We start from the raw sequence: 16,737 nt of genomic DNA, 5'->3' as shown, positions 1-16,737 counted from the left end.
TAGCTCCTACCCCAAGCCTCCCTTCTTTATTGCTTCATAGTCCCTTCCTCCAGCCTGCTTGGCACCTTTTTAATTTTTGGCCTCTGAGGCATTGTCCATACAATGCCTCCCTCTTCCCCAGTCCCCTTCCCCTCTTCTGTGACCTGAATTCTCAAACGTCTTTCAAGGACTACTTACATCTCATCTTTTCCTTTGGTGACCCTCCTGGACAATTCTAGTCTTTGGTGGGGTCTCCAGTTTCTGAACACTAAACATGTATGTTGTTTGTCCCCTTTTTATTTATTGAATAGAGACAGCCAGAAGTTGAGAGGGGAGGGAGAGATGGAGAGATAGAGAGACATCTATAGAATTGCTTTACTGCTCGTGAAGATTATCCCCCTGCAGATGGGGACTGGGGGTTGAAACTGGGTCCTTGAGCATTGCTACCTGTATGCTCAACCTGTTGTGAATCCAGTCCATTCCCCCCACTCCCAGTGTTTTTAAATAAACCCTGTCACTCCATCCTCTGCTGGCTATGTGGAGAACAGACCATGACTTTTGATCTTTGGTTCTTCTTCCAATCATGCCTTGCACAAAGTAATTACTCCATTGATGTTTGTTTGTGTCTTGTCAATAATTGTCCATACTGAGTTAGAGAAGCTCAGTATTGGAAGAGATTTAATTCAATGATTCCCTCAGAACTTTAATTCTTTTCCAAAGGTACCCAACTTCAACTCACATGACTCTAGTGACACAGATCTCACTACTTCCTGTGTCAACCCATCCCCTCTCCTGAGAATTCTGACCCTAAGAGGTTTCCCATCAGATGAAGCTGAAGACCTGCTGTCTTCTGACTGTCCCTAGCACGATTCCCTGCTAGGCCACATAAAATGACTCCAGTTCCTTGCCTTACAACCACCCTTTAGATAGTTCTTTAGGTAGCAGTGTCCAGCCTTGGTAGTCTTTTTTTTCCAGGGGCAACACCTACTGTCCCAATCTCCAGTGCTCCCATGTCCTTCATGGACTTTGGGTGGTCCCCCTTACCACCATGCCAAGTTTCTCCCCAAATCACTGCTAAATTTATTCTCCTGAGAAAATTTCTCCATTTCATAGATCAAAATGTATGTTACAACCTTTGGATAGGGTTTACCTCCACATGGTAATTTGAAATGTCCTAGAGAAAGGAACCTACTCACTCATCAAGTTTAAAAAAGAATGGGGGGGGGGGGGTCAGGCAGTAGTGCAGTGGGTTAAGTGCATGTGGTGTGAAACAAGGACCGGGTAAGGATACCGGTTCAAGCCCCCGGCTCCCTACCTGCAGGGGAGTCGCTTCACAAGCGGTGAAGCAGGTCTGTCTGCAGGTGTCTATCTTTCTCTCCCCTCTCTGTCTTCCCCTCCTTTCTCCATTTCTCTCTGTCCTATCCAACAACAACATCAATAAAAACAATAATAACTACAACAATAAAACAAGAGCAACAAAAGGGAATAAATTAAAAAAAATTCTTTAAAAAAAAAGAAGGGGTATCTGGCTGCCCTGACCCCTCACGCATCAAGGCGGAGCTGACATCTTCAGCCCCAGCCTGCTACGCTCTGGCCATCAGCCCTGACTCCAAGGTCTGCTTCTCGTGCTGCAGCGATGGCAACATTGCCGTCTGGGACCTGCACAACCAGACAATGGTGAGGCAATTCCAGGGCCACGCAGACGGGGCCAGCTGTATTGACATTTCGAACGATGGCACCAAGCTTTGGACTGGTGGCCTGGACAACACGGTTAGGTCCTGGGACCTTCGAGAAGGGCGGCAGCTGCAGCAGCACGACTTCACCTCACAGATCTTCTCCCTTGGATACTGTCCCACTGGGGAGTGGCTGGCTGTGGGCATGGAGAGCAGTAACGTGGAAGTCCTCCACGTAAACAAGCCCTACAAGTACCAGCTGCATCTCCACGAGAGCTGTGTGCTGTCTCTAAAATTTGCTTATTGTGGTAAATGGTTTGTGAGTACTGGAAAAGATAACCTCCTCAATGCTTGGTGGACCCCCTATGGAGCTAGTATATTCCAGTCCAAAGAGTCCTCATCCGTGCTTAGCTGTGACATCTCTGTGGATGATAAGTACACAGTCACTGGCTCAGGGGACAAGAAGGCTACAGTCTATGAAGTCATCTACTGAAAACATGTCATTTAACATTTATAGTTGATTTGGAGCGTCAAGATGAAGTGGACAGAGGGGCCAAGGGTTGAGGCTTGAGGGACAGACGGACCCTGCTGACCAACCCAGGCAGAGCCCTTTTTTTCCCCCTTCTTCCTGTGTGACCTGCCCAGTAACCTTTCTGTTCCTTGAGCTTACCCTCTCGTTCCGTTCTTGGTAGAGCAGTGGTGTCTCCAATGAACTTGTTTCCTGGTTTTGCATCTTGTGAAATTTTTTTTTTTAATTTGTGTTTTTGTTGAAGGTTAAACATTTGTATAAATTGTAAATATATTTGGTTTATTACAAAAAAAAAAGAAGGGGTGGAGGCTAGTATAATGGATATGCAAAAAGACTTTCATGCGTCAGGCTCTGAGCCCCCAGGTTCAATTCCCCACACTACCATAAACCAGAGCTGAGCAGTGTTCTGGTTTTAAAAAGTATTAAATTAAAAAATATGTATGTAATAAAAAATAAAAATTAAATGGAGAGAAGAAACACTAAGTAACTGCTTTTCTGTGATTCTACACTGGTCTTGGAGGAGCCCAACCTTCCCTGAGGTGTGGCTGGCAAATAAGATAACTGATTCCTCATCAGTAGAAAACTGGCTTTTCACATACCTCAAAGGCCATCTTGTAAGTAATTTATGTGCATTTCAACACAGGTATCCCAGAGGGAATACCAAATCCTTCTAACCAAAAGGGTGACTCATGGTGACATTTCAGGCCAGTGAAGTATTTTGGGATAAGCAAGCCTTGTGGGCCCTGGTTTAGCTCTCCCTGCCTCTTGGAGAGTGACATAGAGTCTCCAGTCTTGACATATTTGCTTTAGGACCAGAAACTTCCCATGGAGTTTATTTCTGTTGACCCTAGCTCCCATAACCTGTGCCAGTTTTGGGGACTTATGCTCTGTTACCTTTTATAGTTCATTGTATTTCTTTTTTTTTTTATATTTATTTTTTCCCTTTTGTTGCCCTTGTCTTTTTATTGTTGTTGTAGTTATTATTGTTATTGATGTCGTCGTTGTTAGATAGGACAGAGAGAAATGGTGAGAGGAGGGAAAGACAGAGAGGGTGAGAGAAAGGTAGATACCTGCAGACCTGCTTCACCACTTGTGAAGCGACTCCCCTGCAGGTGGGGAGCTGGGGGCTTGAACCGGGATCCTTGCGCCAGTCCTTCAGTTTTGCGCCACCTGCGTTTAACCCGCTGCGCTACCGCCCAACTCCTAGTTCATTGTATTTCTTAAGTTTTTTTGTATCTTGTAGCAACTGTAGGGTTCCTTGTGGAAAATGATAGTTATCATGATGGATTTTTAACATTGTCCTCTACCTTGATCATGGCAGTAGTTACATGAATGTCTGCATTTATTGAAACTCATCAAACTGAATACTTAAAATGGTTGCATTCTATTACTTGTGAATTATACTGTGATGAAGATAGTTTTTTTCACCTTTTCAAAATTTTTAAAAATATTTATTCACTTATTTATTTCCTTTTATTGCCCTTGTTTTTCATTGTTGTAGTTATTATTGTTGTAGTTATTGATGTCGTTGTTGTTGGATAGGACAGAGAGAAATGGAGAGAGGAGGGGAAGACAGAGAGGGGAGAGAAAGATACCTGCAGACCTGCTTCACCGCCTGTGAATCGACTCCCCTGCAGGTGGGGAGCTGGGGCTCAAATTGGGATCCTTATGCTGGTCCTTGCACTTTGAACCACATGAGCTTAACCCGCTGTACTACCGCGGGATTCCCTATAACTGTTTTCTTAAAAATATACATCTCTCCTAGGCAGGCTGGGAGTATGGATCGCCTGTCAATACCCATGTTCAGTAGGAAAGCAATTACAGAAGCCAGACCTTCCACCTTCTGCATCCCACAATGACCTTGGGTCCATACTCCCAAAGGGTTAAAGAATAGGAAAGCTATGGGGGAGGGTACGGGATACGGAGTTCTGGTGGTGGGAATTGTGTGGAGTTGTACCCCTCTTATCCTCTTGTCAGTGTTTCCTTTTTCTAAATAAATTAAAATAAAAAATATATATATATATATACATCTCTCCATATGTGTATATTTATTTTAATACTAGCTGCCTTTGACATTCAATGGTGACAATAAAGTCAGCAGTGGATTCCAGGAGACATTAGGCTGGAATTTCCTGGCATTTCATTACATCTTCCTTAGAAACCCATCTAGCATGACTCCTGACCAGGTCTCAGTTTCAGGAAAGCAGCCTAGCCATTACTGGGCATTAGACACCTGCAGGGCAGACTTGGCTTGGCACACTCTCTAGCCTTCTGAGTCCCTCTCCTCCCCTAAGCTGCAGAAACATCAGCCAGAGCAGACAGGATGTGAGGAAGTTCTTGCCTCAGGTGCCTGGCAAGAATATGAGCCTGGGTTCCAAGGAGCTCTGTCACACATTCTAGAGTCCACCTACACTTCAAACATGAGCTTCCTGCCTTCACGCCTCTGGAGGAAGTGCTCCTGGATTACCTTGACTGGAGGGGAGGAGAGAAGGTAATACCTGGATTTCTATGGAGCTTTTCTTCCTAAAGCTTCAAAAGATTTCCCTTCTCTGTTCTCTAGCAGCCTTCCCCCCGCCCCAACTCCTGCCCCCCCCCCAAAAAAAAAAACAGGGCAAGGAAGAGAAAATTCATTTTCAGTTCATTTGAAGAGATAGGGTTTCATACAGAGTAAGCAAATGACCTGAGGTCATACAGCAGGACAAAGATCTAATTCTGATGGCAAGTGTTTGACTCCAGACCCCATCTGGCCCAGGCCCAGCCTGCTGGGCCAGTTTTCCCTCTGCATAGGCAATAGTAACTGGGTACTCTCAGTTGCCCTTGCAAAGTCTCCCTCAGCCTGTTCTGGGGCCTGAGTGAAAAGGAGCAGGTGGGGGAGGAGCTAAAGACCTTCGAGGCTAAGGTCAGCTCTCCTCCACAGAGCAGTGACGACAGGCTGGCAGGAAGCCTTGTGGTCCTGCCACTGGGGGACCAGGCCAAAGAGGCTGCCAGAACATCGGGCTAAGGAGTGTCCAGATAACGCAGCCAGGGTGGCCTGTTGTTAAAATTCGGGAAGGCTCTGGCTGGCCGGGCTAGCTTCACGGGCGGGTAACAGAGACGACCAGACACACGGCTGGGCAGGGAAGCTGTATTTCTTTATTCAGGAACAACGATTCATAAACTAAGACAAACTAATCACCAAACAGAACTCTGCTGTCTCTTTGAGGCGGCGCAAGCACTCTTTCTTTTTCTCTCGAACTCAGGAACCCCTCTCACAAGCACTCTCTCTAACTCTCGAACTCTCGCACTCTCGAACTCCGGAACTCAGGAACTCTGTCTACTCAGGAACTCAGGAACTCTGGCTAACTCTGGCACTCTCGAACTCAGGAACCCTCTCCCTTCCTCTCGAACTCAGAAACTCTCGCACTCTCGTACTCGGGAACCCTCTGAAACTCTGGCACACTGGAACTCTCTCTTACTCTGTAACCCTGAAACTCTCGAACTCAGGAAATCAGGAACTCTGTCACTGGGGAACTCAGGAACTCTCGGACTCCGGAACCCTCTCCCAGGGTCCCTTGGGGCGGGGCCAAGCAGGCCCGCGAAATTAACAGGACTCATCCAATTCTCTTGGAGGGGGAGGGCTAGAACAAGCCAATGTAAAGCATACGACAGTGGCCCCTGTGGGTGGAAATGACATTTCTTGCTTTAAATAGTTCCATCTCCAGAGTCCCGGAGCCTCCGTGAGGCTATTAATTCCTGGACTCCCACAGATACCAAGCCCCATCACTCTGTTTGCACAAGTGTAAAAATTGTGATCACAGACATTTTTCCTGCCACCCATCTCCCCTACCTTCCTTCAGTTTTCCTGTGCAATTTCAACAAGGGGTTATAGTTTATTTCTAGTAGCAAACCTAGGTTTCAAGCTAACAGCATACATATTTTGTCCTTCTTATAAGTGACACAGCTTAAGTCAAGAGCAAACTTTAGAGGGTTTTCTTTATAACTGGTGTGTCTCTATAATTAAAGGTAATGTATGTACATGTGAACAGCACAAAGTCCATTCATGGTGTGACTTAAGCATACAGAAGATTCTTCTCACACATACAAGTCTGCAGTGGAGGACTGATACAACTGTTCCACAATTGAAACTATCAAATAGCTAGAGGAAAGTATTGGCAGAATTCTTTTCCACCTAAATTTTATTTTATTTTATTTGTTTTTATTTCACCAGAGCACTGCTCAACTCTGATTTATAGTGGTGTGGGGGATTAAACCTAGGACTCTCAGGCATGAGTGTCTTTTTGCATAACCATTATGCTATCTAAATTTTAAAGGCATCTTTAATGATACAAATCCAATTACAAAGAAGACTAAGTCAAAAGTAAACCAGTGGGACTAAATCAAATTAAAAGATTCTGTACAGCAAAAGAAATCACCACCCAAACAAAGAGACTTCCCAAAGAATGGAAGAAGATCTTTGCATGCCATGCATCAGATAAGAGGCTAACCTAAATATACAAAGAGCTCACCAAACGCAGCAACAAGAAAACAAATGACCCTATCCAAAAATGGGGAGAGGATAGGGACAGAATATTCTGCATATAAGAGATCCAAAAGGCCAAAAAACATATGAAAAATTGCTCTAGGTCCCTGATTGTCAGACAAATGTAAATAAAGACAACTTCTTCTAGCGTTTGCCCTTTTTCCGTAGCCAGTCAACAGCGTCAGGTTGAGCCTGATGTAAAGTTTCGAGACCTCCTTTGAATCTGGAGAGGTGGCAGTCGTTGACTATGTGGGTCATTGTCTGTAGCCGCAGGGGCAGTTCGGGTCGTCTCTGGCTCCCCAGCGATGGAACATAGCGGCGCACCGGCCATGGCCTGTTCGATAGCGATTGAGGAGGGCCCAGTCATAACGTGCTAGGTCAAAGCCGGGTTGACGCTTGCAGGGGTCTGTGATGAGGTGTTTGTTCTTTACCTCAGCTGACTGCCAGCTCTGTTTCCAAGAGTCTGGAACAGAGAAGTTCAGTGTAGGCATAGGGGACCAGATTGGGTGACGAGATGTCAAGCATTGGACAGGGTGGGCGAAGATATCCGCGCATATTGGCAGGTCCGGTCGAGCGTAGACGTGGGAAATGAACTTAGATGATGCCGCATCCCAACGAATATCTGGCGGGGCGATGTTGCTAAGAACTGGCAGCCATGGAACCGGGGTGGAACGGATGGTTCCAGAAATGATCCTCATGGAGGAATATAATTTGGAATCGACCAAGTGGACATGGGGGCTACGGAACCATACTGGGGCACAGTATTCTGCAGTGGAATAGCATAATGCCAGAGATGATGATTGTAGTGTGGAAGCGCTCGCGCCCCATGAGGAGCTGGCCAGTCTTGCAATAATGTTATTCCTCGCGCCCACCTTTGCTGCAGTTTTTATGAGATGTTCGTGAAATGACAGAGTGCGATCGAGAGTAACGCCAAGATAGACTGGCTGGGCTTCATGCCGGATTCTCGTACCGCCAAACTGCACATTAAGCTCACGCGAGGCAGAGGCATGGTGTAGATGGAAAACAGATGATACCGTTTTTGCAGTGCTAGGGATTAGTTGCCATTTTTTACAGTAATCAGATATCAGAGACATGTCTTTCGTGAGTGTTTCCTCAAGGATGTCGAACTTGGATGCCTGAGTTGCACAGCAGATGTCATTGGCGTAGATGAACTTCCTTGAGGAAGTTTCTGGGAGGTCATTGATGTAAATATTAAATAGCGTATGAGCCAGAACAGAGCCCTGGGGGAGGCCACTTGAGACAAGTCTCCATCTGCTAGACTTGTCACCCAGATGCACCCGGAATCTTCTGTTTTGGAGAAGAAATGATATAGTGTTGGCCACCCATGGAGGCAGGCATCTTGAGATCTTGACTAGGAGACCACGGTGCCAGACCGTGTCAAAGGCTGCTGTGAGATCAACAAAGACAGCACCGTCTTTAAATTCTTCTGGAATCCATTTTCAATGTAAGTTGAATAAATGTTGAATAAATGTAAGTTGTAATAAAGACAACAATGAGATACCACTTCACTCCTGCGAGAATGTCATACATCAGAAAAGGTAACAGTAGCAAATGCTGGAGAGGTTGTGGGGACAAAAGAACCTTCCTACACTGCTGGTGGGAATGTCAATTGGTCCAGTCATTGTGAAGAACAGTCTGGAGAACTCTCAGAAGGCTAGAAATGGACCTACCCTATGATCCTGCAATTCCTCTCCTGGGGATATATCCTAAGGAACTGAACATACCCATCCAAAAAGATTTGTGTGTGCCTATGTTCATAGCAGCACAATTTGTAATAGCCAAAACCTGGAAGCAACCCAGGTGTCCAACAAGAGATGAATGGCTGAGCAAGTTGTGGTATATAAACACAATGGAATACTACTCAACTATTAAAAATGGTGAATTCCCCTTCTTCACCCCATATTGGATGGAGTTTGCTTTGAGCCCCCAGCTCCCCACCTGCAGAGGAGTCACTTCACAGGCGCTGAAGCAGGTCTGCAGGTGTCTATCTTTCTGTCCCCCCTCTGTCTTCCCCTCCTCTCTCCATTTCTCTCTGTCCTATCCAACAATGACGACATCAATAACAACAACTACAACAATAAAAAACAACAAGGGCAACAAAAGGGAATAAATAAATAAATACTAAAAAAAAGGAAAGTAAAAAAAAAATCATGTTAAGTGAGATAAGTCATACGGAGAAGGATGAATACGGGATGATCTCACTCAGATAAGTTGAAAGACAAGAACAGAAGCGAAAACACAAAGCAGAACTTAGAGTGCAGTTGCTGTACTGCACCAAAGTAAAAGACTCGGGGATGGGGGTGGGGGAGGGTGGCGAGAGCTCAGGTCCTGGAGCATGATGGCCGAGGATGACTTAGTGGGGGTTGTATTGTTCTGTGGAAAACTGAGAAATGTTACACATGTACAAACTATTGTATTTTACTGTTGACTGTAAACCATTAATCCCCCAATAAAGAATTTTTTTTTTAAAGTGTATACCCTTACACTTAAAGAACTTACCTAAAAATCTTCCACCAACTTCCACTTGTGCCTTATTAACCAAAAATTAGGCATATAGCTACACCAAACTGCAAAGGAGACCTAGAAATGTAGTTCTGCTTTGTTTTAAGCTAGGTATATTGTCCAGGTCTCTATCATTAATGAAGAAGGGAAGAACTGACACTGGGAAGCAATCAGCAGAGATTGTTATTGGCACTCAGTAAACATGTGTTGACTTGAACTGAATCAGAAGGGAAGATAGGACAGGGATAGATAGCATAATGGTTATGCAAAGAGACTCTCATGCCTGAGGCTCCAAAGTCCCAGGTCCAATCCCCTGTACCACCATAAACCAGAGCTGATCAGTGCACTGGTAAAAATATAATTAAATAAAGAAAATTTTAAAAGAAAGTTTAAAAAAAAACAAAAAAAAGAAGGGAAGATAAAGAATTGTGTTGGAGGGCTAGGTGGTGGTGCACTTGGTTGGGCACACATGTCACCTTGTGCAAGGACCCAGCTTCAAGCTCCTGTTCCCCACCTGCAGGGGGCAAGATTCACAAGTGGTGAAGCAGGTCTGCAAGGGTCTGTCTCTCTGTCTCTGTCCCTCTCTATCCCCCTACCCTTTCAATTTCTCTCTGTCCTATCAAATATAAGAAAAATAAAAATAAATTAAGAAAAAAGAATTGTGTTGAAAGGCATTAAGAGTTTGCAGTGGAAGGCTGAGAAGATAGCATAATGTCTATGTAAAAAGACAAAAGGTTCCAAGTCCAATTCCTAGTATCACTATAAACTAGAGCTGAGCAGTGCTCTAGTTGGGGAGAAGGGTTTGTAATGAGGTTGAAACAGAGGTGTGACTAGGGATGTAACTCAGTTGTAGAGGACATGTTTCACGTGTATGAGACCCTGGGTTTGATCCCTGACTCCCTCTCCCCCGCCACCAAAAACAAGAATGAAGAAAAATGAATGTGGAGGGAGGAATGAATACATACATCTCAGGTCAACCATAGACAGGTAAGAATTGAAATAATGGTTGAACCTAAATCAAGTCTACTACCTAGGGAGAGGGAAGAAACACAAGCAAGAACAGCCTGCAAGAGAAAAAAAGTTAAATTTTCTTAGCACTCTGTGACTTCTCTGACTCTGTAACAGTGAAGCCCAGCTTCACCACCGGCCACCAGCCTGTAGGATCTTTGCAGGCACACACCACCAGTCCTACCTGTGGGCAGCTGAGCAAGTGCAATGTGTTCTATTCTCTCCTGCACCCAGGATTAACAGGACATGCAGAGGAAAGACACCCTCCATCTGCTCATCTCCATACTGGCATGCCCTGCTCAGATCTGCCTGGAACTTAGGCCCTATAGTGGTAGGGGATGGAGTGTATGTGTTTGTCTTGTGGAGAGGGAGTAGGGGGGTATGGGAATGGCCTCTCTCCTCTGTAAACCCTTTAGAGGTTTCTCCCAGAGAGTTTAGATCAGTGGTTCTTAACCACAGGCAATTTTGCCAAACCCTCCTCCCCAAATCTAACCAGGTCTGGGAACTTTTTTTTTTTTTTTAATTGTTATGACTGGAGGAGTTGGGTGTGCTATTGACATTAGTGGGCAGAGGACTGAGATGCTGCTCAACATCCTACAAAGCACAGGACAATACTTCCTCCAGGCAAAAGATTATGGACCCAAAATATAAATAGTATTAAGGTTACAAAACCCTAGTTTATGGGAATCTGATCACTGGGCCTGCAGGGAACCAAAATAATCCCAGTTTCACCCAGTCCCATACAGTGTTGATTGACATTCAGATTAATCCCAAGCCTTTGAAAAGGTTGGCTAACCAACAGAGGAAAGCCTAAGCCACTTTTTATAAGAGACTACTATCTGGTGACCATCTACTATGCCCCAATTTGTTTGTGTGAACTACTGCCAAGATTTTTAACCACCATAAAGAGGCAGGCAGGGCAAAAAGCATTACCTACAGATGAGAAAAACTGAGTCTCAAGAGTTTTCTCCTTGTACCCAATAACATATAGCTAGGAAGTGACCCCAAAGTCCACTCAGTTTCCACTCCCTACATGACTTTCATATTTGTTAAAGTTCTCTTACTACTTAGACCTGCTTATTGCCTCATCTTGGAAAGCTCTTAATCCAGTGTGACAAATGGGAGGACTCCCCACTCACTAGCCCTAGTACTTCTTCAATTGTTTTTAGTGAATGGGGATTTCTACGCTTAAAGACCCCTGCAAGCGTCAACCCGGCTTTGACCTAGCACATTATGATTGGGCCCTCCTCAATCGCTATCGAACAGGCCATGGCCGGTGCGCCGCTATGTTCCATCGCTGGGGAGCCAGAGACGACCCGGACTGCCCCTGCGGCTACAGACAGACTATGACCCACATAGTCAACGACTGCCACCTCTCCAGATTCAAAGGAGGTCTCGAAACTTTACATCAGGCTCAACCTGACGCTGTTGACTGGCTACGGAAGAAGGGCAAACTCTAGAAGAAGAATGTGGGGAGTCGGGCAGTAGTGCAGCGGGTTAAGTGCATGTGGCACGAAGCTCAAGGACTGGCGTAAGGATCCCAGTTCGCCTCCCACCCCCACCCCGGCTCCCCACCTGCAGGGGAGTCACAAGCAGTGAAGCAGATTTGCAGGTCTTTCTCTCCCCGGCTCTGTCTTCCCCTCCTCTCTCCATTTCTCTCTGTCCTATCCAACAACAACGGCATCAATAACAATAATAACTACAACAATAAAACAACAAGGGCAACAAAAAGGGAATAAATAAATAAATATAAAAAAACATAATGATGTACTAGGAAGAATATGTTTCAAAAAAAAAAAGCAATTGGTGAGCAAACAAAGTAGGCTTAAGCTCCAGAAGGAGTTGAAGGTCCAACAAACTAGAGCTGGCAGGTAGGAAACCTCAGCTGGCAGATAGGAATCAGGAAGCTATCACTATAGGTGTGAAGAAGAGTAATCTCATTGTTGGCTGGTGAGGTGTTAAACCTTTTGCAAAAGCAGTCTGCAATATCTTCTAAAATTAAAGCTAGGGACACTCCAACCTCAGACCAATCCCACTAATAGGCATGTGTTATATAAATATGCAACAAAGATTTTATCACCTCATTAAAATCACATCAGTTTCTGTCATCAAGAAAAATATGTCTAACAAGACGATCAACCTCCCTTTTTTTAAAAAAAAAAAAAAGATTTTTATTTATTTTTTAGAAAGGTAGGAGGAAAGAGAGAGAAAGAACCAGACATCACACTGGTACATATGCTGCTGGGGATTGAACTCAGGGCTTCATGCTTGAGAGTCTAATGCTTTATCTACTGCCCCAAGTTCTGGATAACCAAGACCCCATTTACATGTATTTGTGTACATGATGGAAGTGCAGGGATGTTTGAATATACTTAGATGAACACAGAGAAAAATGTAGAAAGGTGCCTTCCAAGTTCTTAATATGGATACTCCAAGGGGCAGAGACCAAATAAGAGTGTAGAAAAAGGCAGCACAATTTGTAATAGCCAAAACCTGGAAGCAACCCAGGTGTCCAACAACAGATGAGTGGCTGAGCAAGTTGTGGTCTATATACACAATGAAATACTACTCAGCTGTAAAAAATGGTGACTTCACCATTTTCAGCTGATCTTGGATGGACCTTGAAAAAATCATGTTGAGTGAAATAAGTCAGAAACAGAAGGATGAATATGGGATGATCTCACTCTCAGGCTGAAGTTGAAAAACAAGATCAGAAAAGAAAACACAAGTAGAACCTGAAATGGAATTGGTGTATTGCACCAAAGTAAAAGACTCTGGGGTGGGTTGGTGGGTGGGGAGAATACAGGTCCATAAAGGATGATAAATGACATAGTAGGGCTTGTATTGTTAAATGGGAATCTGGGGAATGTTATGGATGTACAAACTATTGTATTTACTGTTGAATGTAAAACATTAATTCCCCAATAAAGAAATAAATTTAAAAAAAAGAGTGTAGAAAAAAAGAGAGAGAGAGAAAGAAAAGAAAAAGGGATTTTAAAATGATGCAATATAATCAAATGGATGCATTTATGCAAAATTTACAGAAACATGCGGGTATATATGTTTACAAGAAAACTTTTAAAATTTAGTTTTCAGACTGACCAAGGTGGGGAGGAGGCAGTAGGCTTCCGGCTCGGCAGCGTTCTGGGGGTTTGGGTCCTCTGGGGCCTGGGGCTCTGCACTTAGGCTGACAGCGCACCCTGGCTGGGCAGGCTCCACTGGCGCCTGTGGGCGCCTGCAGCTACACCTTGTGGGGTGCGGACTCGGACTCCCGGAGGGAGGCAGACTCCCAGCAGAAACCAGAGACCGCCTGGGACTTTCCTGTAGGGAGCAGAGGCTCCTGAAAGGCGCATTGTAGGCCTGGGGAGGCGGGTGTGTTACAGGGACTGTGGCGGCTGGGATTGGGAAAATCCCTGGTGGGCACTCGAGGCTCTCAGGAAGCCAGAACCCCTATTCTGTGCAAAGGCGAGGATTCCCTGCAAGAGGATTGGGAGTTCATGCCCAGCGAGGCACGGGATGTACTCATAGTTCCGCCTCAGTTTGAAGTCCCTTCTGAAGAAATTCTGGGCATCGTTCCAATCCATCAGCATGCCACCTGAAGGGTTTGATGGTTAAGCTTCTCTCTGTCTTGTCCTACCTCCTCCTAAGCCCCACCACACCCCAGAGAGCCAGGGCTTCCATGAGAACAGGGACCATTTCAGAAAAAAATTGAGTGGGGCAGGTAATGGTGAACCCAGCTAAGCGCACATAGTACAAAGAGCAAGGATCCAGGGTTCAAGTCCCCAGCTCCCCACCTGGGAGGGGGGCATTTCACAAGTGGTGAAGCAGATCTGCAGGTGTCTCTCTTTTTCTCTCCCTATCTCCCCCTCCTCTCTCAGTTTCTCTCTGTCCTATCCAATAAAATGGAAAAAATGGCTACCAGGAGCAGTGGATTAGTAGTGCCAGCACCAAGCCCCCATGATAACCCTGCAGACAAAAAAAGAAGAAGAAGGGGGGGAGGGAGAAGGGGAGGGGATAGGTGAGGGGGAAGGAGAGGAAGAAAGAAGAGAAAGAAAGAAAAGAAAGGAAGGAAGGAAGGAAGGAAGGAAGAAAGAAAGAAAGAAAGAAAGAAAGAAAAGATTGATAGAGGGGCCAGGCACCTGGTTGAGTGTACACGTGTGTGTGTGTGTGGGGGGGGGAGAGTGCAGGTCCTGGAAAAGGCTGACAGAGGACCTAGTGGGGGTTGTATTGTTATGTGGGAAGCTGAGAAATGTTATGCATGTACAAACTATTGTATTTACTGCCATCTGTAAAACATTTAAAAAAATTCTCAAAGACTTAAATACAAGCCCCAGTCCCCATCTACGGGGGGGGGGGGGGGGGAGCTTTACAAGTAATGAAACAGCACTGCAGGTGTCTTTCTCATGCCCTATCTCCCCATCCCTATTGATTTCTGTTTCTATCCAATAAATATTTTTTAAAAGTAAAAGAGAAAATAGATATGGTTGGTCATTTCCCAGAACAAAACCAGGTGCAGCCCAACCACAGTAGGTCTCTTTCACCAGCATTTGAAATACTTTGAGGACACTTTGAATGTCCTCAAAATACTTTGAGTCAAGTGGTTTTCTCCATGCCCCTTGAATAACGATCTTGTGAGGGCTCCCCAGGTGACTTAGGAGATGAGGTATAGGATTTACATGTATGATTCCCCAAATTTTATCCCCAGTACCACATATGTGAGAGTGGGTATTCTACTTTCTCATTCACTCTTTCTTAATATACATTAATTAATTAATATCTAACTCAATTTTAGACATTCTGTTGTTTGTACCAACACAGAAACTAAGAGATGGATTCGGATTCCCCAGACCACTCAGCAGACTTGCTAACAGGAGGGTGTGACAAAACTTAAAGCTTAAAAAAGGAGAAGAAAACAAAATTAGAACAAAGAGTTTAGGGATTGAGTGGAGGGGCTCTAGGAGCTTCCTTGTTCCTTTGGTCTGTGGTGTTTGCCAGGACAGAAAACCCAAATCAGAGGTTTAGGGGCTCCAAGGGAAATTTTTTTCTGCCTGGGCAAAGCTAGGGGAAGAAGATAAGGAGTTACTGTTAAGTGAGCACAGTTTTCTGTTTGGGGTGACGAAGACATTTTAGAACTAGGTGGTGGTAATGGTTATACAACAGTATGACTATGATTAATGCCAATGAATTAAGCACTTAAGAATGCTCAAAATAGGAGGCCTGAAAGATGACTCAGTGGGTGAAATTAATGCCTTGTCATAGATGAGACACCCACAGGTTTGATCCCCAGCACCATATGGGAACACTATAGACAGTAGCACCAAGGAAGTTCCATGGGTGATGGAGTGGTACTGTGGTGTCTCCTCTTCTCTTTTCTCTTCTCTTCTCTTCTCTTCTCTTCTCTTCTCTTCTCTTCTCCTCTCCTCTCCTCTCCTCTCCTCTCCTCTCCTCTCCTCTTCTCTTCTTCCTTCTCCACCCCTGCCAACCCCCCACCTCAAAGGAATAGAAATTGTACTAAGAAAGCAGCTCAGTGCTATCATACATACACAAGGGCTTGGGTTCATTCCCACTGGGGGATAAATGGTTAAAATGACAAACTCTATGCCCTCTGTATTTGCTCTTTTAAGAAAAAGGGTTGTAGGACCTGATTGTAAAAAGAAAATTCAGTATTTTGCAGGATTTTTCTGCTAGTCCCCAACTATCAAAAGCCCAAATTGTCAGGTCTGCGGAATAGAGTGTCTGTTTATACAATGGAATGCTATACACTCATGAGAATAAATGGCAACTACACACAGTGATCTGGGTGGATCTCACAGATGAAACATTGAGTGAAAGCATAGAAAACTTGTTTCCTGGAGCCAGGTGGTGGTGCACCTGGTTAAGAGCTCATGTTACAGTGCACAAGGACAAAGGTTCAAGCCCCTGGTCCCCACCTGCAGGGGGAAAGCTTCACAGGTGGTGAAGCAATGCTGCAGGTATCTTTCTGTCTCTCTCCCTCTCTATCTTTCCCCTTCCCTCTCAATTTCTCTGTCTCTAGCTAATAAATAAACAAATATTTAAAAAATAAAATAAATAATAAATTTTAAAGTTGTTTCCTGATATAGAAGTTGTTACCTGGTTGTCTTTGTTTGGGAGAAATATTTGAGGATATTTCCTTATATTTTTCATGTATAATTTTTTCCCCGGTGAGTTTGTTTACTTCAACAAAATAGTATCTGAAAAGCTCTGTGGCAAATTCTGAGTGAAGAGAACAGTGAACTAGAAAGTAAAGCTACAGAAGCCCAGATTTATATACTTAGTTTGTGCCAAGCCAGAGAGACTGTGAAGCTAGACTTATAATTCTCTACGCTGCTTGTGATGTGTGCTGCTCACGCACCCCCAGGCCTTTGTGAACTGTAATCAATTAGTTCTGAATTCTAAACAGTAGACTTTGTACAACTTCACTGCCAGGGGCCTGGAGGGCAACGGAGTATTCCTGCACAAAGCAAGGGTGTGATCCCCAAGCTTGT

The 16,737-nt window shown here is 44.6% G+C and overlaps 2 protein-coding genes across 2 annotated transcripts in view; one reads left to right on the top strand and one right to left on the bottom strand.

Annotated features, from left to right (window-relative positions):
- The window catches only part of SCUBE3 (signal peptide, CUB domain and EGF like domain containing 3), a 159,993-nt gene that overhangs the window by 85,290 nt on the left and 57,966 nt on the right, over window positions 1-16,737 (bottom strand). The window lies entirely within an intron of this gene.
- On the top strand, window positions 1,504-2,172 carry LOC103122210 (transducin-like enhancer protein 1). Its single transcript, XM_060190901.1, has one exon. It carries the CDS (start codon window positions 1,654-1,656, stop codon window positions 2,143-2,145), a length of 492 nt encoding a protein of 163 aa, XP_060046884.1. The 5' UTR covers window positions 1,504-1,653; the 3' UTR covers window positions 2,146-2,172.

This window comes from Erinaceus europaeus, chromosome 4, assembly GCF_950295315.1.
Source record: "Erinaceus europaeus chromosome 4, mEriEur2.1, whole genome shotgun sequence".
NCBI lineage: Eukaryota > Metazoa > Chordata > Mammalia > Eulipotyphla > Erinaceidae > Erinaceus > Erinaceus europaeus.
Note: the sequence above shows the minus strand (reverse complement) of the source record. Positions and strands in the feature narration are given on the sequence as shown.

What these genes read in the sequence shown, in the direction of transcription:
- LOC103122210 (XM_060190901.1), top strand. Translation starts at nt 1,654, where the DNA reads ATGGTGAGGCAATTCCAGGGCCACGCAGACGGGGCCAGCTGTATTGAC.